Source organism: Diceros bicornis, chromosome 12 (assembly GCF_020826845.1).
Source record: "Diceros bicornis minor isolate mBicDic1 chromosome 12, mDicBic1.mat.cur, whole genome shotgun sequence".
Taxonomy (NCBI): domain Eukaryota; kingdom Metazoa; phylum Chordata; class Mammalia; order Perissodactyla; family Rhinocerotidae; genus Diceros; species Diceros bicornis.
The window spans coordinates 54,091,443-54,119,249 of record NC_080751.1 but is presented as its reverse complement, the minus strand read 5'-3'; the positions used below and the strand labels follow the sequence as shown (position 1 = coordinate 54,119,249).

Sequence of the window (27,807 nt, the reverse complement as noted above, 5' to 3'; positions counted from 1 at the left end):
GACTGGCCCTGGGCTAACATCCGTGTCCATCTTCCTCTACTTTATATGGGACGCTGTCACAGCACGGCTTGCCAAGCGGTACGTTGGTGTGCGCCTGGGATCCAAACTGGCGAACCCCGGGCCGCCACAGCAGAGCGCGTGCACTTAACCGCTTGTGCCACCGGGCCGGCCACCTTAGGTGGTATTTTTAATGCTTGGTTTGTTTTTGTTGTTTTTTTGCTCTGAATAAAGTTTTCTCCCTATTCATTGAGATATTTTTGTTTCTCTTCACAATACAGCAAATGGAAAGGTGACAATAGCAGCGTCAGTTCCCTGTGTATCAGCCCAGATGGAAAAATGTTGCTTTCAGCTGGTCGAACAATCAAACTATGGGTTTTGGAGACCAAAGAAGTCTACAGAGTGAGTGAATCAGATTAGTTATAAGCATAACAGTCATCTAGAGTAAATATGAAGAAAGGCAGAAGTCTGAGCCATAGGATATTGGTTTAAGAGTAGATCCTTTATTTTCAAGCTTATCAAATGTAAGCTTAATAGACAAAAGTTAGCCTCCGAATCTGGTTTGATTTAAATAGGGGAGACGTATCCATTTAACGTGCATTGGAAAAATGAATATAAGAAGTGGAATTTGTATTGGAAATCTTTTACTTTACTATGGAGTGATTATAGTAATTTTGATTTCTACCTTGCATCCAGCATTTGGTCCACTTACAGTATTTAACTATGGAGATTGAGTATCACATTTTGAGTGCGCTCAAGGGTTACTGAACACTTGGTGCTGTGATGATGCCTTAAAATTGTGGTTTCGACTCACTGAGAGTAAAATGAAGACCTACAATTCCTTGGCTGTGTCTGAGCACCCACGCACCCCATTAAAAATGGATAGAATTAAGTGAATCTTCAACTCAAAAATGGAAGAAATAGATTGTGGAGTAGGGTCATGGGATTTGGAAAGGGACATCTTAATTTTCACTGTTTTCAGATGGAGTTTTTAAGAAGTGAGAAGAATATAGCACAAATAACCTTAGTTACATAGAATTAAATTTAACTATTACCTTTAGTCTGGAGCTCTGATGTCAGTTATGTATCATATATATCTTGTTTATGACACATGAGGACTCTTAGTATCTGTTACTGCTTTGTATCCATCCTCTCCTAAATGAGATTTAATTTTCTCTAGCACTTCACAGGACATGCAACGCCGGTTTCATCACTTCTGTTCACTACTATCAGACCTCCTAATGAGAGCCAACCCTTTGATGGAATTACAGGTCTTTATTTCTTATCTGGAGCAGTGCATGACCGGTTACTTAATGTCTGGTATGTAGTCTTTTGGATTTGGAAGGTAACTTTGCCTTGAAAAGACAGAATCTGTCACAGCTTATATGGTTAATGTAAATGATGAGTATGAGACTTGCTTTATTGTATTTAATGTTAAATTTACATTGACTTATAATAAAGAATTGAGCCTGCCTAAAAAACAGATCTTTATGAGAAAAATTTAAGGGCATTCATTACATAATGGAGCCTCCTCCATGCATGTTTAGAGGTACAGTAGGCGATATTTTTGTGACTGCACAATTTAAAAATAACCTTTTGTTTTTAAATTTTAGCAAATTCTGTGATTTGGTTGAAATATATGACTCCACTGAGTTAATCTACTACAGTAATGTCTATTTACTGATGATTTACTGAGGACATTAAATTCCTTGGCTTGTCTGAGAATTTGCAGTAGTTGCTGTTACTAATTCCCTTTGAAACTACTTTTAAAAGTAAAAATTAATTTGATATTAAAGGGCTAGCAAAAAGTTTTTAAATTTAAGAAATATAGGAAATTTCTTGGATTTTAGACATCATCTGATGGTGAAGTTAACTTTTTTTAATCCTCCTATTCATGGACAAAATGAGTAGAGATTTAAAAAATAAAAGTAGTTTCTCATCTTAGTGATCAGTTAGTTGAGCATGCTCTTGACCATATAGAGTTATTATGAATTTATACCAAATAATACTCAGAAGTGGGACTCATCAAATGTGTATTCCTTAAAGTAGTTGTGTCGGGAAAGGTTCATGGGGCCTAATGTGGACCTCTGTTCACCTTCAAAACCGTCAACTAAGCTGTAGTTTCTAATTATGCCTCTCCTATCAAATTGAGTTGGTTTTCTGTTCTCTGTCTTATTTTTGAGGAGCTCTTGTTGGGATAATTTCTTTTAGTTCTAGAGGATTTAACACTTACATAAGAAATTAGTAACGTCAGAAAGTTAAAATCCGCCACCAAAGGCTCCTGACATTATTGAAGTGCTTCAATTTTAAATGCTTCCTCTTGTTGGCTCCCTAGACCTAGGGGTCTCCAGCTGCAAAATTTCTTCTATAAAATTAAAGTTGATTTCTGTTGTCTTAAGATCCTGAAAATAATATGTGTATGCCGGGGGGCTTCCTGGTAACCGGAGAGTAAACTTCAAAAACAAAGAAATTAAAACCCATGTTGAAAGGCCGCCTGAAAAGGCCGTTTATGAAGCTCCTGAAATTTTGTTTTGGTAGGCAGAGCAAAGGTAGCAAAGAGCCTAAGGTTTCCTGATAATTACCTTTGAAAGACACAAATTTCTGTTAAGGAAATAACATTTGAAAGCTTCTAGCCGCTGAATGGAAAAAAAAAAAACAAAAAAAAAAACCTTTCATATTACTATAAGGAGACAGTATTATTTCCTATTGATGGGCTAAGATTGCAATTTCTTCTGTATATAGGAGTCTGATGGCAGTGATTTTGAACATGTGTAGTATGAATGACTTCATGTTAGAGTAATCTGGTTTTCTTAACACATTATTGTGCATGAAATATTTAGAATTTATCAGATCAACTCTTAATTTTCATCTAGACACAAAAATATTGGAAGATTGTTTACTGGTAAATGTATAAAGTCTCACTAGTTGATTAAAAAATTGATTTTGAATCATGTTTGTAAACTGTGTTTGTTACTCTGTTACTCGTTTACTTTTTTTGTGCCTACGGTTTTTTAACAGCCTTGTTGAGGTATAATTGACATATAATAAACTGTACATATTTAAAGCGTACAGTACAGATAAGTTTTGACATGTGTATTCATCTGTGAAGTCATTATCACAGTCAAGGCAGTGACCACGTGCACTGCTCCCAAGACTGTCCTCATATCTCTTTGTAATCCCCTTCTGCACCCATCTCCAGGCTTGTTGACGTGTTTGGGACATTACAAATAAAGTTGTTATGGACATTTATGTACAGGTCTTTGTATAGGCATATGATTGATTTCTCTGGAAAGCACCTAGGAGTGCAATGGCTAGATCATACGATAGGTGTATATTTAAGTCTTCTAGAAATTGCCAAATTTTTTTCAAAGTGGTACCAATTTACATTCCAACTAGCTGTGTATAAGAGTGCTAATTCCTTCACGTCCTCACCAGCACTTGATATGGTCATTTAATTTTAGCTATTCTAATAGGTGTGTAGTGGTGTCTCAGTGTGGTTTTAATTTGTATTTCCCTAATGGCCATTGATGTTGAGAATCTTTCATGTGCTTATTTGCTAGCTGGATATGTTCTTGACCAAGTGTCCAAATATTTTGGACTTAGTTTTTATTGAGTTGTTTTCTTACTGAGTTTTGCGAGTTCTGTGTATATTCTGAATACAAGTCCATTATCATCAGGTTTATGCTTTGTAAATATTTTCTCCTAGTCTATGGCTTGTCTTTTTGAGGAAGAGAGTTTTTAATTTTGATGAGAAGTCCAGATTATGTTTAAAAATCTTTGCTTAACCTAAGATCACGAAGATTTTCTCCTGGAAGTTTTATAGCTTTAGGACTTGCATTTTGTTCTGTGATCTGTTTTTGTTTTGCTGAGGAAGATTTGCCCTGAGCTAACATCCATTGCCAGTCTTCCTCTTTTTGTATGTAGCCCCTGCCACAGTGTGGCCACTGACAGACGAGTGGTGTAGGTCCACGCCCAGGAACAGAACCTGGGCCACCAAAACAGAGTGCACCGAACTTAACCACTAGGCCACCAGGGCTGGCCCTGTGATTGTTTTGAATTAATTTTGTGAACATGGTACGAGGAATGGATTGAAGTTCATGTTTTTGCATTATGGCTGTCCAGTGGTCTCAGTACTATTTGTTGAAAAGACTATCTCTAGTGAATTGGTTTTGCATATATACACGTATATACACATACAGTCAATTCTTGTTATTTGCAGTAGGAATATTGTGTAAAGTCCTCATGAGCACTGATTTAGTGATACTATTACTCCTCTGGGAAAATAAGGGTTAACTTTCTGCAAGCCTCTCTGGTCACAACATTTTTGTTATCTAATCAGTACATAACCTTTTTTATGTGTGTTCCTGTTTAGAGACCTTATTTTGTATATATATATACACATACACACACACACATATGATGAACTCATGTCAGAACAAAGTTTGTCTAACACAAACATTTTCTCCATAAGGCGCATCACAGCTTTTTTGCTCTTAGAACACTAAACAGCACTGCAGCACTACTCTTGGGGGCCATTTTAAACAGTGAAATCACCAACAAAAAGCACAAAAGCCAAAAACATGGCACTAAATAGAGTGCAAAAAGAATACTTTTCATAGTATGAGAGCTGAAATAAGAAGGCAGAGCACAGCCTTGTTTTACCTCATGTGTATGGGGCAACCCATACGTTTTACTGCTCTGTACATGCCTGTTAAAGACCACGAAAGCGCCACAAATATTGTTTTTGGGGTTTACAAATAAATTTCGGCAAGTAGGCGAATTATCAAATAAGGAATCAGTGAATAATGAGAGTCGTTTGTGTTATGTTTGTGTATATATATGGGTCTATTTCTGGACTCTATTTTCTCAGTATTGCTATGACATTAATTCTCCTCAATTTAATCTATAGATTCAATGCAAACCCAGTCAAAACTCCAGCAGATTTTTTTTGTAGAAATTGACAGTCTGATTTTAAAATTCAAATCGAAGTGCAAAGAACACAGAATAGCCAAAACAACTTTGAAAAAAAGAAAAAAGTTGGAGGACTGACGTGTGATTTCAAGACTTGTTGTCATGCTACAGTAATCAAGACAGTGTGGTATTGGCATCTAGATAGACAAATCGATTAATGGAAAAGAATAGAGAATGTTACTCATTGTTTAAATCTGCTGCAAACGCACACATTAATGCTTTCTTTTTTCCCGTGTAACCATGTTGTATGGCAGTGGCACGAATGCTTCCCTTATTTTGATCTTTAGTCACCTTATTTAGCTTTTAAAAGATGAAAAAGAAAATCTAATGTTTTTCGAAATCTAATCTAATCTAACACCCTGTAGGTGTTTGCCTTTTTTTCCCCCCAGTCTGTCTTATCATCTAATCCTTGGTTTTGTTATCTAGGCAGGTCCGGTCAGAAAACAAAGAAAAGAATGCAGTGATGTCTTTTACAGTTACAGATGAACCTGTCTATATTGACTTGACTTTGTCAGAAAACAAAGAAGAGGTAAAATGGCTCAATTTTCGAGAATTTGTTTTCGGATTTCACAGATATTACTTTTAAAAGGAGAGTTTTGATGATTTAATGACTCAGGAAAGTGGGGACATGAGGGAGGAAGAATGAAACATAAAATTCTTCTTAGACTGTTTGAAATAACCATTGTCACAGTGGTGAGCTCTCATGAGGGGAAGGGACCATGAGTGGCATTTGCACAGCCCTGACTGCTCTGACCTGGGGGCATGCCAGCTCCCTGGTGTCAGCCTCTGCCCTTGGTAGTGACTTTGCTCCTCTGACTTCTAGGCTTCCTTTTCCTTGACTGTGTTTTCTTTTATTGTCCTAAACTTTTATTTATAATCTTGACAATAATGACATGAATTGTTATTTTGGTGGCAGTAATTATTTCTAAATGCAAGGGTTGTGCATACTTGCTGTTCTGGCTTTTCTCTGGTTATTTAAAGGAGTGGGGAGGAGAGTTGACTTTTCCTAAGTATATTATGAAAGTAATTATCCATTGCAGTAGACTGGAGTATATTACCTATTGGAGTAATCAGATAAATTTTTCTTTTAGCCTGTCAAGTTAGCTGTTGTTTGCAAAGACGGTCAAGTTCATCTTTTTGAACACATATTAAATGGGTAAGTTAGACATTATCAAGTCCCTGTCTTATTTCTTCATACTCTCACTTTTCAGTGAGATTGTTTTGAAAGCATTCTTAGATTCTTTATCCATATGACTACATACATTCGCAGAACTCAAGAACTCAAGAACCCAAGAACTCAAGTTCTTGGAGTTGTGGGCCATTTCTTCATATTTGTGGTTAGGAGGGTGGCTTTTTATGATGTATGCTTAGTAAATGTTGGTAGTTCTAACGATAAATTTTAAAAGAAAGTGGTTCAGTCAGAGAACTTTGCTTATGAACTTTGGCAATGCCTTAATTCCTATTTTTGATAGTGCTTCCCTTGGCCGCACACATGTGGATCAGTGAAGCCTGGCATGCTAGTGTTTTGGTAGACAGAGGGGATAGTGCTGTTGGTAGGTTGTTTACGAGTCATAATCCAGGGGTCAGCAAACTATGGCGTGCAGGCCAAATCTAATAGAGACTATATGTGGCCCCCCAAAATTAAAATATTTACTATGTAGCCCTTTACAGAAAGTTTGCTGATCCTGGCCATACACTATAAATGTGTTCTGAGACTCAAGTGCACAATTATGTTAAACTTCCAAATAGTTTCAACCTCTTATTGTCAGTTGCTATCCTTCCTTTTAAAATCCTAGTATAGGAATTTATTTAAATATAAACTAACTATGAAAGCAGTATAGATTTATTTTAAAACATTCAGGATGCATAGACAATTGATTATAAAATCCAAGTCTCCTTCCATTGAGTTCTGCTCTATAGAGGTTAACTATTAACATTTTAGTGTGTAACAATTGATGCCTTTATTCACAGAGTCTTATGTGTGGTGATCTGGCGGTTAAGATTTGGCACTCTCACCACTACGGCCCGGGTTCATTTCCCGGTCAGGGAACCACACCACCTGTCTGTCAGTTGTCATACTGTAGTGGCCGCGTGTTGCTGTGATGCTGAAAGCTATGCCACTGGTATTTCAAATACCAGCAGGGTCACACATGGTGGACAGGTTTCAGTGGAGCTTCCAGCCTAAGACAGACTAGGAAGAAGTACCCGGCCACCCACTTACGAAAAAATTGGACATGAAAACCCTATGAGGAACAGCGGAGCGTTGTCTGATATAGTGCTGGAAAGTGAGAGGTGGCGCAAATAGACTGGGCAGGGTTCCGCTCTGCTGTCCACAGAGTCATTAGAAGCCGGAATCGACTTGATGACACTAACAACAAAAATGTGTACATGGAATGTATAATTGAAGGTCCAGAAGTAGTGGGCCATGGTGAGGACTTGGCCGGTAATAAGCCATTGAAGGATTTTGAACAGAGGGTTGATAGGGCTTGACTTAAGTTTTAAGTTATTCTCTCTGATGTGTCGAGAAAAGACTACAGAGCGGGCAAAGGCCAAAGCAGAGACCAGAAATCCTGGATAGAGGTGGTTGTGAAGTCAGGATGCTAGGAGGAGTGAGTTGGAAAGATAAGGGATAGTGGGGTGCTTACAATGGAAGTTATGGAGGGTGTGCACTAACTGTTGATAAGCTGTCTGTGGTGTGAGGAGTGAGCGGCTGAGGTACAGTGAAGGACAGGGTTGTTGGAGGTAGGAAGGTTAAGGAACTGAGAGGCCAGAGTGTGAGAAGGGTCATCAAACTGCTAAGAAAGGAAGTCCTCAGGAGAGTAGTGTTGGACAGAACGACAGTGAGCCACTAAAATCTGTAAGAAATATGGGGGAGTGACCCAGAGATCATTGGATGATGGCAGGAGGGGAACGTAGATGGTACCTGATAACAGCAATTTCAAAAGTTTTAGAGGTGAAGGAGGGAGAGACTATTTGTCTTAAAGTGTCGGTGAAGAGCAAGGAGCGTACTTAAATCATGTCCAAGGCCCCAGCACAAAGGCTGTAGGAGAGAAAACAGCTACAACTTGGGAGGGTTGAGGGATGAGCCAGTGTAGAGCAAGAAGGTGAAGAGAGCCCTTAGGGAAGAAATTGAGAGTATAATTTTGCTGATTATATTTTGTTGATAATTTTGCTGCTGGAACTATGTTGCAGAGGTCATGGTAAGGCTCTCGGGGGTTGGGAGCGATTGGAAATGGGGCTGATTGGAATGGGGCATGTATAGAGCCAATGGGACTGAAGCTCAGGGTGGTGAGAGAGCACTTGGGAGCTTGAGGCCTCTTGTTGGGGTTGACACATGGGATAGAAGGGCAAATGGGTCTCAAGGCAGATTTCGGTGGTGAGGACTTGAATGTTGGCGGGAGGGGACTTATGAAGTCTTGACAGGAATACTAGTGCTCTGGGGACCCTGATCTCTCCTGCTGGTAGCGTGGAGGCCAGAGGAGGGTCACATTTCATTACTTGATGCCAACTTCAGAGAACTAGTATGAAATGTTATTTCAAATTTTCTAATCTAATTTTCTTCCCCATTTCTAGATACTGCAAAAAGCCCTTGACTTCAAGCTGCACAATTCAGATAGCAACACCTGGGAAAGGCAAGAAAGCAACAGCAAAACCCATCCCTATTCTAGCAGCTGGTTTTTGCTCAGACAAAATGTCATTGTTGCTTGTATATGGCAATTGGTTTCAGCCCACCATTGAGCGAGTGGTACGTAGATGCTACTCTGGAGTAAAACAACATAGCATCAACATCTCCACGGGAAAGAATGATTTTAAAATGACACATTGGTCTGCTTATAGGAATACTTAAAAAAATCCTCCTTTTCCCTGACTGAAGGGCCTTTCACTGGGTGGTTTATTTTATTTTATTTTATATATTTTTTATTTTTATTTATTTATTTTTTTTTGTGAGGAAGATCAGCCCTGAGCTAACATCCATGCTAATCCTTCTCTTTTTGCTGAGGAAGACCGGCTCTGAGCTAACATCTATTGCCAATCCTCCTCCTTTTTTTCCCCCAAAGCCCCAGTAGATAGTTGTATGTCATAGTTGCACATCCTTCTAGTTGCTGTATGTGGGAAGCGGCCTCAGCATGGCCGGAGAAGTGGTGCGTCGGTGTGCGCCCGGGATCCGAACCCGGGCTGCCAGTAGCGGAGCGTGTGCACTTAACCGCTAAGCCACGGGGCGGGCCCTGGGTGGTTTATTTTAATCTGTGAGAACTCCCTATATAAATTTTAGTTTGCCCAGTACATCCAGAATATTTTTTTAATGCTTAGTCAATATAAAACATTATTTGAGATATTTTATTCCCCCTCCTCCCTTTTTTGGTATTATGTCTTTGAAATCTGGTGTATGTTTTACTCTTACAAGCACATCTCAGTTTGCGCTAGCCACATTTCCAGTGCTTGGTAGCTACACATTCCTAGTGGCTACCATTTTGGTCAGCACAGGTATAAGTGAATTTTGCCCAATTATCTGAAAGATAAATCTTAAGAAAAGAGCCCTTAGTAATAGCACCCATTGAATTTTCATTTATAATACTTTTATTCAGTAAGGCTCTCAGGGAGGCTATGAGTGCAATATTATATGCCCAAGCAAGCTCTTGTTGAGTTTATTTAAATCCTTTTACTTTTAAAAAATTTAATACGTGAATATGGTTTAATACAAAAAGGAGAAAAGTGTTGAGCTGTAAACAAATCTCCTTCCCGTACAGGGACCCCCTAACCCCCATCTCTGGGCTCAGCCGTTGTTTCCTGTTTGTTTTGTGTCCAGGTATTGATTGATTATATGGGCATAGAGGATTACATAAAACCTTAAAGCTTTATGGGCACATAGATACTTTGCTGCATCTGACTTCCTTCCCCTGAATAATACCGTATTGCATAATGGAGATCTACCTTAGAGCATTTTGTTAATCAGTAGTCCTGTCTTTAACTTGCTTGTGGAAAGGATAGCAGTAGGAAATCTTAGGGTAGGACCATTTTTTTTTTTTGAGCACAGATTATTCTTTACAAGGGTGATGAACTGATATGTTTTCTTTAAAATCTGGTACATTTAATACCAAAAATCTGTTGATGTTTTAAAACTGTATTATACATGTGAAAAATTTGAGTAGTAGATACTTTAAGAAGAAAGTAAACATCATGCCTAGTATCTTCAGTTTACCCGTTTTCCTCAGCCACCGTCAGTCTGAATGGTTATCAGTCTGAATGGCTAACAGTTTTGTGTGGAAGCTGCCCATACTTGTTTGTATTTTTATAAAAATGTACAACTGGGCACGAAGTTTTTCATTTTATTCTTATTTCCAATTGCTTTATTTGGTATTGTCTCCTTTTTTTTTCCCCCCTTCTCACCCCTTTCCCCCTTTAAAATTATATTTCCAGGCTTTAAATTCCAAAGAAGCTCATATGTGTTTAGTAAGGGATATTTCAAACTGCTGGGCTCCAAAAGTAGAAACAGCTATAACAAAGGTGAGTGCATTACATATTAGAAGTTGAGGAAAAAAGAGATTTGGGTGAATTTAAATGTTACGTAATACTATGTTTAAACTCTTTAATATCCTTTTTATGATCTTAACAAATTTTGTGGGATTAGGTTTTAGACATTAAAATTGTAAAACTTTCTCCATTTCTGTGCTCTTGATTTGTTGAATGAATGAGTAAATAGATGACTGGAAGTTGAAGACCTTGGATTTAGTTCTTCCTGACTCCTATGCATGATCATCTGTGCAAGGAAGTCTGTAGGAATAAATATCGATATCAAATTTATCAATAAATTATTTTATCAATCTCAGTACTTAAAGGAGCATAACTTTGTTGAGAGGAGTTCTGTATTTCAGAGTGGAATAAAACCTGAAACCATAATGGGTCTGGAATTTGATACCATATATAAGAACATCATCATGATGCTTTATTTAGTATATAATATGGTGTCTACACGTGAATATCATATGTTTGGCAGTTTAATGAGAAAAGGAAAGCCAAGACATGCTATGATGACATGCATATGGTTTCGCTTCTGGCTGAGTTTCAGAGATGACACCTTTCTCTTGGCTGTCTGAGCATTTCTGGCAAAGATTGATTACTGGAGGTGGTCGTAAAATACACAACTTCACTCTTGAACATTTTTAAGTCAGTGTGTCCTTGTGTAATCTGTAGATTTTGTTTTTCCTGGTTTTTAGTCTTAAGTAGTATTGAAGGCTTTAAAACGGTGAACTTTCAGGTTATCATTTAAAAACTTATTTGCCAACATTTAATTAAAATTTATCTTTTTATGACCTCAGTAAAATTTAAAAAAATTTATCTTTAATTCATATCATATTAAGTTTCCAGCGGAGCATGCGCACTTAACTGCTACACCACGGAGCCGGCCCACATATTAAGTTTCCAATAGGAAAACCTTTTAAAAGTTGTTAGTTTTCTCATTGGGGATACATCTTGCAAGGACTAAGGCATAATTTCCTCTGTCACACCTCTGCTATTCCTGTTTAACAGGTGAGAACACCAGTGATGAATGCTGAAGCAAAAGTTCTGGTGCCTGGGATACCTGGTCATCAGGCAGCGATCAAGCCTGCTCTTCCACAAACTGAGGAAATAGAGAACAAGAGGAAATTAGGGGAAAATGAGGTAAATACAATCACTCTGACCATTTTTGAGTTTGAAATTTAAGATTACTTGGGAGATTCTAGCAACTACATTGGATAAAGCCAAAGTTGAAACTTCAGAAACTTACTGAGATTGCTGGTGTTTTCCTCTCTCATCTCCAGTAGTGTTGGTTCCAAAATTCCAGGTCGTGGCCTATGTAAGACTTATTTGGCCACTGTTTTTTTTTTTTTTTTCTTGTGAGGAGATCAGCCCTGTGCTAACATCTGCCAATCCTCCTCTTTTTTTTTTTTTTTTTTTTTTTTTTTTTGCTAAATAAGACTGGCCCTGGGCTAACATCCGTGCCCATCTTCCTCCACTTTATATGGGATGCCGCACAGCATGGCTTGCCAAGCAGTGCATCGGTGCGCGCCCTGGATCTGAACCGGGCCGCTGCAGCGGAGTGCGTGCACTTAACCACTTGCGCCACCGGGCCGCCCCCTTTGGCCACTGTTAATGGAGAAGACAGAACTCTTATTAACTAAAGAGGGTGCTGTTTTGGCTATTTGTTAATAGTTAGCTTGGTAACGTAATTGAATAGATTAAGCCAGGACTTGCCGTGATGATTTTCATTGGGTTTCGCATGTTTGCTGAGTTCCAATGATGCCTCTTCTCTTGGCTGTCTGAGCAATCCTGGTTGATTTAGTGCTAGTTGGTCTTTAAAAGTGATTGTCGTGATAACCTCTTTAAGTGCTTATAAACTTCATTTTTTTCTCAACTCCCAAAACCCTCCTGTGGTTACTGTACTTGTCTGTTCAGTTGTTTTTCATCTTCTGTTCACATTCGTTGCTCGTGTCTGATTAATCTAGAATTTTAACTGTTTTATCATTAGAGAAAGATTATGTTTCTTTATCTGATTCTAAACGTCTTAACTTCATTGAGTGGGGAGTTGGGAATAACATTGCTGTTCATAAAAATTGTTCCTCAATAATACGATATCTGTATTTACAAGTAATGTGCCAACTTTCTTTAGCTTGGCCTAGATCCAACCCTTTAATTTCCTCCTGCCTTTTTTATATTTTTCATAAGTTAAGATAACCCAAACAGGAGGCTTTACCAAAGCATATCTTTTTGCTCTGGTAGTCATAGAACATTTGTATTTTGATCTTGTTACCAAGAGGCTGGCAGAACATGGTTGTTAGATGTGCTTTAATGAGGAGTGAGTTCTGTACAGTTGAGTTTTTGTATAGCAAATTGCATCATGTTTATTTACACTTAAATTTTAGATATTTATCAAGGCAACTTGGTCATAGTATAGCATCTACTAGAAAATAAATCACTGTTTGAAACTTATAAAGAGAAAAATAGGAAGAAATTTTATAAATTTTTTGGGAACATAACTATATGCTCTTTTGATAATATTTGTTTCCTTTTGCAAATCTGAGGTTGATGGCAAGGGATTGTTACAGAAGGTGAAGCTTCTGTGATAATAGTTCTTTTCTTGTGCTTTAGTAATCAGATGCCAGATTCTTGCATTTTTTGAATCTTCATATAGAGGGATTTTTATGAATTACATTTTCAAATCATGGCTTATTAGGCAGTTGTTGTTTTCACTGGAGTCTGGAAACTTGGATTGCAAATATTTCACTTGTCTCCCACACTGGCTTTATGGTAATCATGTTCCTTTGGAATGAGAAAGAGCATATTTGTGGTTTTTAGGATTGAGGTGTGAATCAGTCAGTGCTTTTTGTTTCCTAAGACATAAGCACCAAGTAATTTGACCAAACTACTTTGAGGCCTTGTCTGGTTTAACATTAATAGGTTGTTTCTGTTCTGTAGGTTAGCATTGAAGAGCGCCTGGGAGCACTGGATATAGATACAAGAAAAGAAAAGGATGACCTTCCACAGACAAATAGCTTTCCAGTTCTTCTTGCACAGGGTTTAGAAAGTAATGATTTTGAAATGCTAAATGTAAGTATTATAGCAGTTTTTAAATGAATTAAGATGTTTAATTTTTCTTAGAAAGCGATTGATGTAAGCACATTCACAGAGTGAATAGTCATGTTATGTTGCCATTTTGAATTTAATATTTTGTGAGTTTAGTATAATATCTATCACTTGGTGGCACTATACAGACAGTCACCAACCTACAAAGGGATTGTATTGAATTATTTTGAACCTGGAATGCATTTTCTCATAGAAATATTGTTCTGAATTGTTATTAGGTTCTTAGGCTTTAGTTCACAAAAGCCTTTGTAAACATAGTGTAGCTGAATTATAATACTCAGCATTCTAGATCACAATTTATATTTTTTTCTGTAGGAAAATGCGTTCCTGAGTTTTTACTCTGGAGTCCAGAAACTTATTTCCCCCTGGCCGTGAGAGGGGGCAGTGAGGTGGAACCTTGGCAATGGGTAGGAGGTTTGGGGGAAAAATTCAAGAGGGTTGGGGGTTATGTTGTAAAGTATTTAGAGGTAAAAGTACTAAAAACTTTGTATGAAGGGAGGCATTTATGATTTCTGTGTTTGTAAGTTGGTGACTGTTTGTATGAAGTTTCTTAATTCTGTCTTCTTAAATTCCAGAATTTGACAGTGGTCTGTAGAGAAAATTTAAGTGTAAGAAATTGGATTTAAGCACTGCCTGATCAGATGAAAGCAATTTACATTTGTTAAGTGCATTTATTCTTAGTGACTCAGTGATATGGTGCCACTTACTATAGATTTGACTTTAATATGTAACCTATGGGTCGTATCTCTCTGATTTATATTTTGATCTAAATGGGAGTATCTTATATTTATGTTTAAGGTGATTTTGCAAAATGCGAGGGGAAACCAGCATGTCTAAAAACATAAAATTACTTTTAAAATAGTTTGTGAGTGTATGTATTTTGAATGGTGGATTTTAGTTTAATATGGCATGGAAACCTAGGTGAAGATTTGGTGAAAAATAAGAAGCTGTAGAGAACAGTTGGCAGTGTTTTTAAAATGGAATATAACTTATCTGCCATCATTGCCTACTTAACTATGCTTTGAAACCTTCCTCAGTAGTACAAGTGAATCAGCTACCAATTTTTTCTTTTTTAAAAATTTTTTGAGAAACATTTCACAACATTTAAAAATAGTCCAGTGGACCACCATGAACCCATTACCTAGTTTCAGAAATTATCAACACTAGCCAGTCTTTCATTGTTCCATCTATCTGGCCATATGCCTTCCCAGGTTATAGTGAAGCAAATCTCAGATGTATCATTTCATCCATAAATATATCCCTGTTCAACTCTGATGATAACAGCTCCTTTTAAAAACGTAACCACAATCCATTATCACGCCTAAAAAAAGTAAATAGTAATTCCTTAAAATCTTCAAATATCCAGTTGGTGTTTACAATTCCCTGATTGTCTCATAAATTTTTTAAGTTTTTATTTTTTGCTTTCTTTAAAACAGGATCCCAACCATGTCCACACTGTATTTGGTGGATCTGCCTCGTTTGTCTCTTGGAATTTATTTTTTGGAGAAGCTAGGTTATTTGCCCTATAGAGATGCTTACGTTCTGGATTTTGCCTCCTGCAAAAATCCATTTTACTGGGTCATTTGACCCAATAAATGGTATCATTTAACGTGTTCCTCTGTCCGTCATATTTCCTGTACAGTGGTCTTGGGATCTAGAAGCTTGAGGAAATTCAGATTAGAATCTTTTGACACTTCAAAGGTGACGGTGTATACTTTTATCAGGTATCATAAATTCTTGGGAGGACAAGTGAAATGATGTTTATGAAAGCACCTCTTAAGTTGTAAAGGATTGTACATGTAAGGCCTTTTCATTATTAAGGACTTCGAGCTGATATGTTGTATTACTTAAGTAGAAGTAATTGGAAACTAGTTGAATCCTGAAAAATTGTGTGCTGGAAAAGACCTGTGAAAGTTATAGTGAAGGGCTTAAAATAACCCTTAAAAAAAAAGTAAAAGTATGGAAATATTCCCATACTAGATTACCTGGGAGATTATGCATTTATACATTCTATACTCCACTCTAAAAAGAAAGAAGCAAGTAAAGAAAAAAAATCAAATATTTTTTCCTCAAAAATAGTCTTCCTCGTTCCTAAAAGGTACTTTTTGAGGATACATGAAGTATAGTAGGAAGACATTAAAAAAAGGAATGAAAGAAGAAAGTGAGCAGTGGCAGAGATACAACATGGGACCAGAAGTGAGGTTAAGAATCCCTATCATAGAAAACTTTACATTAAAATTTATGGCTTTAGGAAGGGGGAAATTTGACCTAAAGAAATAGTCTATAGCTTATGCAAAAAGAGAAGCCTAGTCATTTATGTAATTCGTGGCTCCCATAGGAGATAGATATTTTAAAATATTTTTAAAAATTTATTTAAATTAAATATTTTTTAAAAGTTTCATTTGTAGTAGTACCAAAAAATACCTAGGATAAATCTACAAAAGATGCCTCTACCTCTACATTGAAAAGTAACAGAAGTTGAGAGAAATTAACAAAGATCTAAGTAAATGATGTTTATGGTTTGGAAGAGTCAACATTGTTAAGATGAGGAATTCTCCCCAAATTAATCTATATATTCAATGCATTCCCATTTAAATTCCAGCAACTGCCTTTTAGAAATTCAAAGGGCATGAAATAACCAAAGTAATTATAAAATAAAGAGCAAAATTGGAGGACTTAACCTACTTGATTTTATTATAAAGCTATAGTCATCCAGATAGTTTGATATTGGTGAAAAAATAAATACGGATTAAGGAACCAAAACAGAGAGTCTGGTAATAGACCACACACAGTTGGTTTTCAGTAAAGATACTAAGTTGAGTCAATGGGGAAAGCAAAGTCTTTTCAACAAGTGGTGTTGAACCAACTGAATATCCATATGGAAAAAAGTGGATCTTGGGCCAGCCTAGTGGTGTAGTGGTTAAGTTTACGCGCTCTGCTTCGGTGGCCTGGTTCATGGGTTTAGATCCAGGTGTGGACCTACACCACTCATCAAGCCATACTGTGGTGGCAGCCCACGTACAAAGTAGGGGAAGATGGGCGCTGATGTTAGCTCAGGAACCATCTTCCTCAAGCAAAAAGAGGAAGATCGGCAACAGGGCCAGTCTTCCTCCCCGCCCCGTCCCAAGAAAGGATCTCAGTTTTTACCTCACACCTTACACAAAGGTGATCGTAGACATAAATGTAAAACCAAAACCTACAAAACTTCTAGGAGAAAATCCTTGCAAATTTGCGTGGAGAAAGTCTTCATCACAAAAAGCATGGAACTCTAAAGGAAAAAGTGGTCGTTTGGACTTCATGAAAATTAAAAACTTTTGCTCTTGAAATGAGACTTAAGAGAATGAAAAGGCAACCTGCAGGCTGGAAAAAATATTCACAACACATATATCAGACAAAGGATTTATATCCAGAATGTATAAAGAACTCAATTCAATAATGAGACTCAACTCAGAAAGCAATTGGTAAATGTGTGAACAGATACTTCACTAAAGAATTCAAATGGCCAGTAAGTACTTGTAAATGTATTATATATGTCATTAATCATCACAGATGCAAATTAAAGTCACGATGAGATAACACTACGTACCCCTTATAGCTTGATTAAAATTAAAAAGACAGATAGTACCATCTGTTGGTGAGGATGTAGAGCAACTAGAACTCTTATATCTTGCTGATGGGAATGTAAAATGATACAACTACTTTGGAAAACAGTTGGGCAGTTCTTAAAAGTTAAGGATACACCTACCATACGACCCAGGCTTTCTATTCCTAAATATTTTTACCAAGAGAATCAAAAACATGTTCATGTGAAGACGTGTACGTGAATGGTCATAGCAACTGTTTGTAATAGCCAAAAACTGGAAAGAACCTGTATGTCCCTCAATGTAAGAATGGGTAAACAAATTATTTATATAGCAATATAAGGAATGTATTATTGATTCATCAACAACATGGATCGATTTCAAACTTATGCTGTGAGAAAGAAGCCAGACAAAAAAAGAGTACATACTGTAAGATTCCAGTTATATAAAAATTTTAGAAAATGCAGACCAATGTGTAGTTCAGTGGTTGCTTGGGGATGGTGGTGGAAGGAGGGTAGATTGTAGAGGAGCCCAAGGAGACTTGAGAGTGATACAATGTTTATCACAGTCTTTGTTTCATGGATATTTGTTTATATCATACTGATCAAATAGTACACTTTAAATGTGCACTGTTTATTATGCTTCAGTTATAAAGCAGTAAAGTTGTAAAAGAAAAATCCCATCTTCAGTATCATTTTGCTAGTTGTAGCTATGGTTATAGGGTTGTTTCTTTAAATGCATTCTTGGCAGAAAAGTTAATAGTGCTAACTCATCTATCCATTATCATTTCACTTGGTTTGGATAACTTATTTGCTTATTTTAAATTTGAAAATTATCACAGAGCTTCTGTCTTTAGTGGGCATAAGAATTATCTGAAAACTTGTTAAAAATTCTTTTGCCCTGCAGTTTGGAATAACTTCTCAATAGCTAGGCCATACATACTGTTACTTGCCCGTGACAGTTCTGGTTTACACCTCTTGGTGTAATTATTAATAGTGACTTCTTTTATTCTCAGAAGTGTCCCAGTTTGGACAACAAAATTATATGATCACTTTACAAATTTAGAGCACTAGAGAATTTCGCAAACTGTATATTTTTCAAAGCTTCGGTCCTACAATATGTTTCTTAACCAAGCTTTTGGTATAAATAATGTGCAGCAACAAGTTCGAGCGTATTCCTTGACCTGAAGTGCTACTACCCTATTTGGCCATTTAGGACAGTGGAGCCTGGTGGTTTGGTGAACATCCTGTAAAAATTGAGGACCTTAACAAAAGCATGTCATATCTCAGAGTAATTTGTAGACTAGTTTACATCACTGAAACTTTGTGATAACTGACATTTATAATAACGAGGTGATTTGAGGAATTAGTTAGTATCATCAGGCACCTTTTGAATTATTGTTAAAGTTCTGATCAACATATTTAGCTTTGAATCTTGTATTTTGATTATTTGAAAATGAAAATAGTATGTTAACTGGGACTGCTAAATCAGGACAGTCCATCCGTCAGTTGTCCAGTGATTGTATATAAAAAGTTTTATTTCTTTTGCATAAGAAACTAATTATATCAGTAATAGTTTTTAAATAGTACTTGATGGATTTAGTAGGGCTTGGTGTAAAGATATTTTTACAAGCAAATAAAATCCATAGAGAATTCTGAAAGGATATGTTAGGGCTGTTACCAACTTTCTGTATTTTCCCCTCGGGTACCTTTGCTGTTTATATCCTGAGTATTAGCTTTGTAGGAACAACTGCCGCCAAAACATAGCATGTGCCACCCATGGGGCAAGTTCCCCTAGGAGTAAACCCTTTTGAATGAATAAATATTTAAAAGTATTCAAGAGGAAGGGGGCAATCAGGATTTTGAGACCCAAAAGGATTCTTATTTCCCACCCTTCCCTATAGAGGAAGCAGCTGGGGTTTGGAGAAGTTGAAAGACCAGCTAGGATTAGGACTAATCTGCTCTGTGTCCTTTTCTATACCCTGGGGTGCAGACTGAATTTTGCCCATTGATGCACCCTTAAAGGGTTTTCATTCAGGCACTCATTATGTGATCTTTTGATTGTCTTAAAATTTTATCAAAAAGTTCACACTTAATTTTAAAAGGTTTGTTGCTTTTTTTTTTTTTGTTAGGAACGTCAGCCCTGAGCTGACATCCATGCCAATCGTCCTCTTTTTGCTGAGGAAGACTGGCCCTGAGCCGACATCCGTGCCCATCTTCCTCCACTTTATGTGGGACACCGCCACATCATGGCCTGACAAGTGGTGTGTCAGTGCGCGCCCGGGATCTGAACCTGGGCCGCCAGCAGTGGAGCGTGCGCACTTAACCGCTACGCCACAGGGCTGGCCCCCAGTTTGTTGCCTTCTAAGTGTGATTTTAGTATGTTTTGTTTACTCTTATGTGGCTATGTCTCTAATTTCATAAAATGAAGATTTGGGAACTTCTTTAAAGTATGTATCTGTATTTAAATATCTCTAGAGGTGTTCTTTTCTGTTTTATATGCAAAAATTAGTTCCTAAAAGTTTAGAGTTTGTAGAGAAGGAACCATTTATTGAAGTAAATGTCCTGATGCCTGAAGACTACTTGTCTGATAGCCGTAAGACATAATATAACATTCTTCGTCCAGTCCCTCCAACCTTTATTTGCTAAAATTTAGTTGGTAGTTGATGGCCTTGGTTTTTAAAATATTTTTACTGACAGTGTTCCTGTAGTGTCCTCAGCTTCTAAGTATGCTTATCTTTATATTTCTTTTATTTTCTCACAGAAAGTACTTCAAACTAGGAATTTAAACCTAATAAAGAGGACTGTGTTAAGGATGCCCCTGCATGCTGTTATTCCATTGTTGCAAGAGGTAACTGAGTATGCTTTTCATTTTAAGGTCCTAATGTTGTGAATTAAAGATAAAATCCAGTATTTAGAGAGATGGATTTGTAGTATGTAGGCAAGCAGGGTATTTAGAGTGGATGATAGATAACTAGGAGGAACTCCTAAAATACTTTGGAAAGAAAAGTGAAATGGATGAATTCCTGAGGCAATGAAAGGGAATGTCATTGGCATTTTTACTTTTATTCTACTAAGGGCAAGTGTGTTTCTATTTATCTGAAAGGCATTGGGAATTTTAAAGTGAACCATTGAATGCTGTATATGCAGGATGTCATCTACATGGGATGATGGTTGTAGAAATTCCAACACGGGCCGGCCTCCTGGCATAGCGGTTAAGTTCGCGCGTTCCGCTTCGGCGGCCCAGGATTCGCTGCTTCGGATCCTGGACGCGGACCTACTCATTGCTCATCAGGCTGTGCTGAGGTGGTGTCCCACATAGAAGAGCTACAACTCTACAGCCGTGATACACAACTATGTACTGGGGCTTTGGGGTGAAAAAAAGAAAAAGAGGAAGATTGGCAACAGATGTTAGCCCAGAGCCAATCTTCCTCAAAAAAACAAAAAGTGCTAGAATTAAAAAAAAGAAAAAAGAAATCCCAACACAGAGCCCCAAATTCTCATTTTGGTTTTTCTCACTGTGACCTGCGAGGTACCGTAACCTAACACTGAAACCACTTTTGTACGTTTTCATTTTCTTTATTGCAGAATAGCTGTTAATCTCTAGGCCTGGCAATATGGAATTTGAGAGATCATTAAGATTATCTAGTAGTTGTTCAGCCTTTGGCCTATGCAAGAATAACTTGCACGGTTTCTGGCAAGTGGTCTCCCTGGCTTTGTTTTAGTAATTCTGTTTAAGGGTTTTAAGAAAGGAGTAGATGGCGGCTAGACGAGAAAAGGGTAATAGGAGTGCTGGGGACAGAAGGCCTGTGCATAGTCAGTGACAGCATGGTAGTGGCACTGAGGGATAACTCCAACACAACCCCAGGGGCTGGAGCCATTTGGGTGCCAGTGAAGGTGGTGAACTGAGGTGTGTCGTACGTGCACTTCAAATAATTTGTAATTCATTAGTAATCTAAAGGAAAATCTTGTCTCTTAAAAGTACATAATTTGACTAAAGCTTGTCCTAAAAATATGAGTACAAAATGTAAAATAGGCCTAAAATTAAAGTAGGTTCTTTGTAATTAGAAGTTATACTTGGAATACATTTGTTTGACGTACTGAAGTATTTTGTGAGAGTAGTTCTGGTATTAATGTGGGCTGCTTTACTGTTACTGGTAGGGGAAACCTCTGTATTTAGAAAAACAGTGTCATATATTGGAAAAGCTGGTCATATGGTTTTAGAATCTTACCTACTCAAACAACATTTACCTGACCTAGATTTTTTTCTATGTATTTTTTTATAGAAATATAATTCACACACCATAAAATTTATTCTTTTAAAGTGTACAGGTCAGTGTTTTTTAGTAGTTCACAGGTTATGCAATTGTCACATGAAAAAGAAATCCCATACCTATTAGTCACTCCCCATTCTCCCTTACCCCCGGTTTCTGGTATCCACTAATCTATTTTTGGTCTCTATGGATTGCCTATTCTGGACATTCATTCATATAAATCCTAGCCTAGATTTTTATCAGGTAATTACTCTTATGGGACTGTATTCCTAGATTATGTTATATTGATTAAACATTTAGGAATTAGGAAATTTAGGAATCATTTAGGAATAATGATTTCCTAATATAGTCATTATTTTCCTTTGTTCTGTGGATGTGTGTTCCTGGGAATGGATGGGGATTGCCTGTGAAGTGCTTTTGCTAATACTGTTTTTTTCCCCCTCAGCTTACAAAGAGATTGCAAGGACATCCTAATAGGTAAGATGTTTAGGTGACTTAAATTGTTTGAATTTGTAAATATTTTAGAGATGATTGTTAAAAATAGCAATGTCTGACAGCATGAAATTACATGGTAGGTAGCCCCAAATTCTAGCTAATAAAACTCTTTAAGTGTCAAATATTACTCTACCCATTTATTTGAAGTGGAATGATTCTTATTCCTAAGATTTTATCAGTTTTTTTCTTTCTTTTAGAAAACTCCTGTGTAGGTTTTTCAGCTTTATTATCAGGTCATTTAATGAATTAGTCTTATTTAATGATTTGGTCCTAATCATGATATGTAAAATTGCCATTTATAGAACTTGCCTAACCATTAGGTAGCTGCTAAGACACTTTAAGGAAATATTCTATAAAAGACTAAATTTTGTGGGTCTTTTTTGTTAGTGATTTTCTGATTAAATATTTAAATAGGAAGTTGATATCTTAAAGATCCAAAGCTTCTAGTGTAGTATTATCAGTGTCTACAATATACAGTTTTTCTTTTCTAAGTTATTTCCTGATAGGCTCCATTAGCCTTTGGAGCTCACACAGGAAAGCTAAAGAATTCATTAGTTAGGCCCAGCTTACACATTTTTGGTCTATATATGTTTTTTAATGTTGGTGTGGAAATCTTTTGCTGTTTGTGCCTGATGGTGAGTAGATGATGGGCTCAAACAGCATGAGCATAAAATGCAAAGTCTGTTGAGCCCAGTTTACTGCGCTCGTATCAGTTAATTACGAAGTAAAGCGTGAGTTTTATTCTCGAATTGAGTTGTTTTAGAGGAAGGGATTTTTGTCCTGTTTTTCAGTCCATCCTCCTTCCCCTCCCCTCCCCAAGAGATTAGAATATTACATAGATCTGAAATAGACTCAGTGAAAGAATGAAAGGACTGTCAGATTCACAGTGGTTTATTTATTATAGTCATTTTCACAGAGCACAATTTATAGATCTTCACTTTACCTTTGTGGGTTTTTCTAATTTGTAACTCTAAACTTTGAATTTGTGTACATTAATTTACTTGGATTTTTTTCCTTTTTTTCAGTGCTGTTTTAATGGTTCAGTGGCTAAAATGTGTGTTAACAGTCCATGCATCATATCTATCCACAGTAAGTCTTTTCAGCTACAGTTGCTGAATAATTTGACTTTGAGGATTATAAATTGATAGCTTAACCAAAGCATCCTTTCCATCTGTCATTTAGCCATCAGCTGCTGCTTTTAGAGATTTTGTTTTTCTTCAGGTGCAACCTCATAATGTCACTGTTGTTGCCTTTTATAAATTGGTCTTTTTGTCTCATGGATTTTAAAAGTGACATATATGCTATGCAGAACTTGGAGAAAAGTTATATGTTGACATATTAGCCTTCATATGTTTTTCTATATGTGAACCTGTTCAGCAAAATTACCTTTAAATTGTATGTCTCTCTCCCCTCCCCTCTTAAAAACTTAGCAGATTTTTAAAGTTTGTGTATATGCACACTAACATGTTTGTCCTCCCTCATCCCAGGAGGATAAAAGGTAGCTTGTGATAAAAATGACATAAGTTAAACCTTTACTACCTGATGTTTTGCTGGGGCTGCTGTCAGCTCTTGATTTATGCAAACAGAAGGGAGGGAGCATAAAATCTTAAAGTAATACCAGAGAAAACAATTTTATATGTGACAATATGAGTTGAGTTCTTTGCCACGTCATTATTCATTATGTCAGTTATATTTTGTTAGAAATAAAATTATACAATTTAATTTTTGTTTTATTTGATTAGCACCTTAAGGTAGATTTTTCTTAAAAGATTATAGTGGATAGTTAAAAAATATTCTTAATTGCTCTTTAAACTGTATCTCTTCCTTTCCTAACGCAGTTTCAGCCAGGCTTCTGCCTTGTCACTGTCCCTTGTTCTCTGTCTCAGGCTTCTTTTGCCTTCAGTAGTTGGAAGTAGGGAAAACTATTAGATAACCTGCTTTGCAGTCAGCAGTTTGTTCTTTGTATGTCCGTGGAGAACTCTGCCAGGCTGTTAGAAGGGGGAAGAGACAAGAAGCAGTAAGAATGCATATTGGGTTTCCCAGCTTGCGGGAATCTTGGGAAATGAATTGGGGGCAGTGGTGAGTGGAGTGGCAGAGTGGCCGGATGATGGGCATGGAAGGATACGCGAAGCTTCAGGTCTTGGGACTCTGGCTGCTAGACAGCACAACACTCACTTTGTGACCTAAGCTACTTGCTTAAACGTGAAGAGAGCCCTAGGAGGCCTTGTATTGAAATCCCTTCTGGAATCAACTCCTAAGGTGTAAGTACTGGAGTAGTAGTTGTGTAACATTCAAAGTCATGGCAAAACAGACCTTGAAGTATGGTATAGGAAGGACAAGCCTACAGCAGTTCTCTCTCCTCAGAAAACAGTGCTTTTCCTCCTGCCTTTCCTTTATTTCTTCCTTCCTTGTCAGATATCTTTAAGTACCTTCTCTAAGCTAAGGACTATGCTAGGCATGGGGCTTTGGTATTGTACAGGGTACTCTGATCCCCATCTTCCTGGTGCTTATAGTCTGAATAGGGAGAAGTAGAAAGGAGATGATAGTAATTGAAGTGCGATCATGTTAAACTTTGTTTTATTCATTTTTTTTTTTTTTTTTTTTTTTTTTTTAGTGAGGAGTATTAGCCCTGAGCTAACATCCAATGCCAATCCTCCTCTTTTTGCTGAGGGAGATTGGCCCTGGGCTAACATCCGTGCCCATCTTCCTCTATTTTTCATATGGGATGCCGCCACAGCATGGCTTGACAAGCGGTGCATCAGTGTGCGCCCGGGATCTGAACCTGCGAACCCCAGGCCGCCGAAGCGGAGCACGCGCACTTCACCGCTACGCCACCAGGCCGGCCCCCGTTTTATTCATTTTTGTGTCTGTTTACTATTTAAAGTTTAACATTTGAATGAAACACTCTTGGGCCGGCCCCGTGGCTTAGCGGTTAAGTGCGCGCGCTCCGCTCCTGGCGGCCCGGGTTCGGATCCCGGGCGCGCACAGACGCACCGCTTCTCCGGCCATGCTGAGGCCGCGTCCCACATACAGCAACTAGAAGGATGTGCAGCTATGACATACAACTATCTACTGGGGCTTTGGGGGAAAAATAAATAAATAAATAAAATTTGAATGAAACACTCTTATTTATGGTAAAATGTCGGAGATAGCAGGGCAGGTAAAAGCTACTTAAAGGGCAAAGAGTGAGGTCCCTTTTTCTGTGGCTCTAGAGGAACAAGTAAAAGAATTTCCTGCTTTAATTTCTTAAGCATGGTTCAGAGAATTCATTAACAGAGTATATGTTCGAAATACTGTAATGTCAGCTTTGTAGCTCTGTCACTGTCCTGCTGGTTTCTAAAAGCTGTGAAAAGCTTCCCCTAGCTTGCTGGGGCTTTATGGTAGAGGTAGATAATGTGATGTTATCAGACAGTAAGTTTCAGAGGAATGCTCCCTTTAGCCTAGAGATATGTGGTGGGGTTATTTTTTATTTAGTGTCTGCTTTATGTTGACCTTCTCTGAAATATTGTGATCAATACAAAGAAGTCCCACCCTGCAGTTTTTTTACCTTGCAGTTGCCCCTTCTGACCTTGTATCATTTTTTTAAATACGTTACTTTTTGCATTGAAGGCCTCTGAAAGTTTGAGATGTTGCTAGGCCATGTCACAACCAGCCACTGTCACTGGAAGTTCAAGCAAATGCTTGTGGTACAGTGGCTAAATACTCAGACTTAGCTGAGGATGATTTGTGTGTTTGTTATCTATATTGTGTCATAATAATATAAAATGATCATTTTTTTTTTCCTAGTTGCCTGACTTGGTACCCCAGCTGGGGACACTGTATCAGTTAATGGAAAGCAGAGTAAAAACTTTTCAGAAACTCTCCCACCTTCATGGAAAGCTTATCCTTCTAATCACACAAGTAAGTAAATCAAATTGTTTTGTGCTGAAACTTTTGAATGTTTTAGGAATGGAGAGAGAAATAAGGATCATTTACCTGAACTTTGAAAGCTCCCTATTTCAGTAAGAAATTGGTAAATCAGGATCTAGTCTTTAACTTGGAAGCATTATGTATTTGACAGTAAGTAAACTTAGCTGGCCTATTTCAACTTTTACTCAAAGGCTCTCACCATTATATTTCAATTAATACAGTTGGGATGATTGTGGTACTATGAACAAAAAGTTACAGGATATTTATACAGTTGAAAAATTTTGGCACAGAAAGAAACTCTGATCACCTTAAAAGGTTTTTTCAACTTTTACAGAGTAATTCTTTTCCTCTTGTATTTGACGAATATGTTTTTTTGCCTGTATTTGATCTACATTTTATTAAGGTCACCCATTATAGTGATTGAGGGTGAGTTTTCTATTGGGGAGGGTTGGTGGTGGTTGTGATACTTGAGATAAACTTATACTCTCCTTCATAATAGCACTTTATTGTCTTTCAGGTTACAGCGTCAGAAAAAACAAAGGGAACGACTTGTCCTGCACAGAAGGCGAAATTGGTGTATGAAGAAGGTAAAGCTTGGGGGAAGGGTAGAGTCTAAAGTTGGAACATTTAGTTTTTTACATTGACTCGGCTCTCTTATCTTATTTGGTAAAAACATCAATGTGAAGAAGATCATGCTTTGGCATACCTCTAAAAAAATGGGCAAGCTTGTAGCAAAAATATGATCAAATAAGAAAAGAGAAGTTACAGATATAATACAGTAACAAAAAACAGCATTAGATATGGAAGAGATTTAAATAGAATAACACTGTGAACAAACTTTATGCCAATACATTACAAAACCTAGATGATATAGGTGATTTCTTAGTCAGTTCCAAAATTGACTTGAAAATAAAAAGAAATAGGAAAAACCTTGAGCAAGCCAATAGCTTTAAAATTGACTTAAGCAAAACTTTTCCTCACAAGATTACAGACACAGAAGTTCTATAGGTGAATTTTATCTGTCTTTCAAGGAAAAAGTCATTTTTGTCATCTACAAACAATTTAGGCATTTTATGAGTCAAAACCAGGCAAGGATAGTCAAGAAACTAACATTTTAGACCATCCTCAAATATCCTACGTAGGAAATTATTATAGAAGTGCTTAAGTAAAACAGTATGTCATTACCAAGTAGGATTTATTTAAAGATTGTAAGGCGATTTAGCATCAAGAAATCTGTTAATGTAGTCACCATATTAACAGATTAATGGGAAACACTATATATTATTTTAATAGATACAGAAAAAGAATTTAATAAATTTCAGTCTTCATGTATCTCATTATTTGATAATCTAAGCAAGCTAGGAATTGAAGGGAATTTCCTTAGTAAATCTACATCAAACATAAAGTTTAGAAGCATAGAAGCATTCCCATAAAGTCAGGACTAGGACAATAATGTACATTTTATTACTTCTGGATATCTTGCCTAGTACTGTATGAAAGAAATGAATTCTAGAACACTGGACTTCTAGAGTCACACCATTACTAATGAGATATGCAAATAAGCAAGTTAACTGCGTACCAAGATCAGCAAAAAGGAATTGCTAGCATTATTATGTCCCAGTAATGTGTTGTATGTTGACTAATTTATATCCCAGTTAGAAAATGTATTAGGAAAAAAGATCTCATTCGTAGCAGCAGTCAAAACTATGAAGTACCAATAGAAATACACCTAAAAAATGAAACAAAACCTTTATAGAGAAAATTATAAAACATAACTGAAGGACATAAAAGCATACGTGAATTAATTAATTAGACTTTTTGTGAAGGTTTTTTTCAGTTTTGAGATATAATTGACATATAACATTGTATTTGTTTTAGATGTACAACATAGTGATTCACTGTATATATATTTCAAAATGATCACCACCATATGTTAACATTCATCACCACACGTATTTA

The 27,807-nt window shown here is 37.1% G+C and overlaps 1 protein-coding gene and 3 non-coding genes across 4 annotated transcripts in view; all 4 read left to right on the top strand.

The window, feature by feature from the left end:
• The window catches only part of WDR43 (WD repeat domain 43), a 47,615-nt gene that overhangs the window by 17,082 nt on the left and 2,726 nt on the right, over positions 1 to 27,807 (top strand). Inside the window, exons 4-16 of the mRNA XM_058551522.1 lie at positions 279 to 399; positions 1,178 to 1,317; positions 5,395 to 5,497; positions 6,060 to 6,124; positions 8,542 to 8,713; positions 10,387 to 10,473; positions 11,497 to 11,628; positions 13,423 to 13,554; positions 19,935 to 20,021; positions 21,890 to 21,921; positions 22,965 to 23,028; positions 25,726 to 25,839; positions 26,366 to 26,435. Coding sequence (XP_058407505.1) covers positions 279 to 399; positions 1,178 to 1,317; positions 5,395 to 5,497; positions 6,060 to 6,124; positions 8,542 to 8,713; positions 10,387 to 10,473; positions 11,497 to 11,628; positions 13,423 to 13,554; positions 19,935 to 20,021; positions 21,890 to 21,921; positions 22,965 to 23,028; positions 25,726 to 25,839; positions 26,366 to 26,435 — 1,319 coding nt within the window. The remainder of the gene's footprint in view (positions 1 to 278; positions 400 to 1,177; positions 1,318 to 5,394; positions 5,498 to 6,059; positions 6,125 to 8,541; positions 8,714 to 10,386; positions 10,474 to 11,496; positions 11,629 to 13,422; positions 13,555 to 19,934; positions 20,022 to 21,889; positions 21,922 to 22,964; positions 23,029 to 25,725; positions 25,840 to 26,365; positions 26,436 to 27,807) is intronic.
• Positions 773 to 857, top strand: LOC131412315 (small nucleolar RNA SNORD53/SNORD92). The gene has a single exon (XR_009221758.1). It is a non-coding gene; the product is annotated as a small nucleolar RNA SNORD53/SNORD92 (small nucleolar RNA).
• On the top strand, positions 10,990 to 11,067 carry LOC131412313 (small nucleolar RNA SNORD53/SNORD92). The gene has a single exon (XR_009221756.1). It is a non-coding gene; the product is annotated as a small nucleolar RNA SNORD53/SNORD92 (small nucleolar RNA).
• On the top strand, positions 12,198 to 12,274 carry LOC131412314 (small nucleolar RNA SNORD53/SNORD92). Its single transcript, XR_009221757.1, has one exon. It is a non-coding gene; the product is annotated as a small nucleolar RNA SNORD53/SNORD92 (small nucleolar RNA).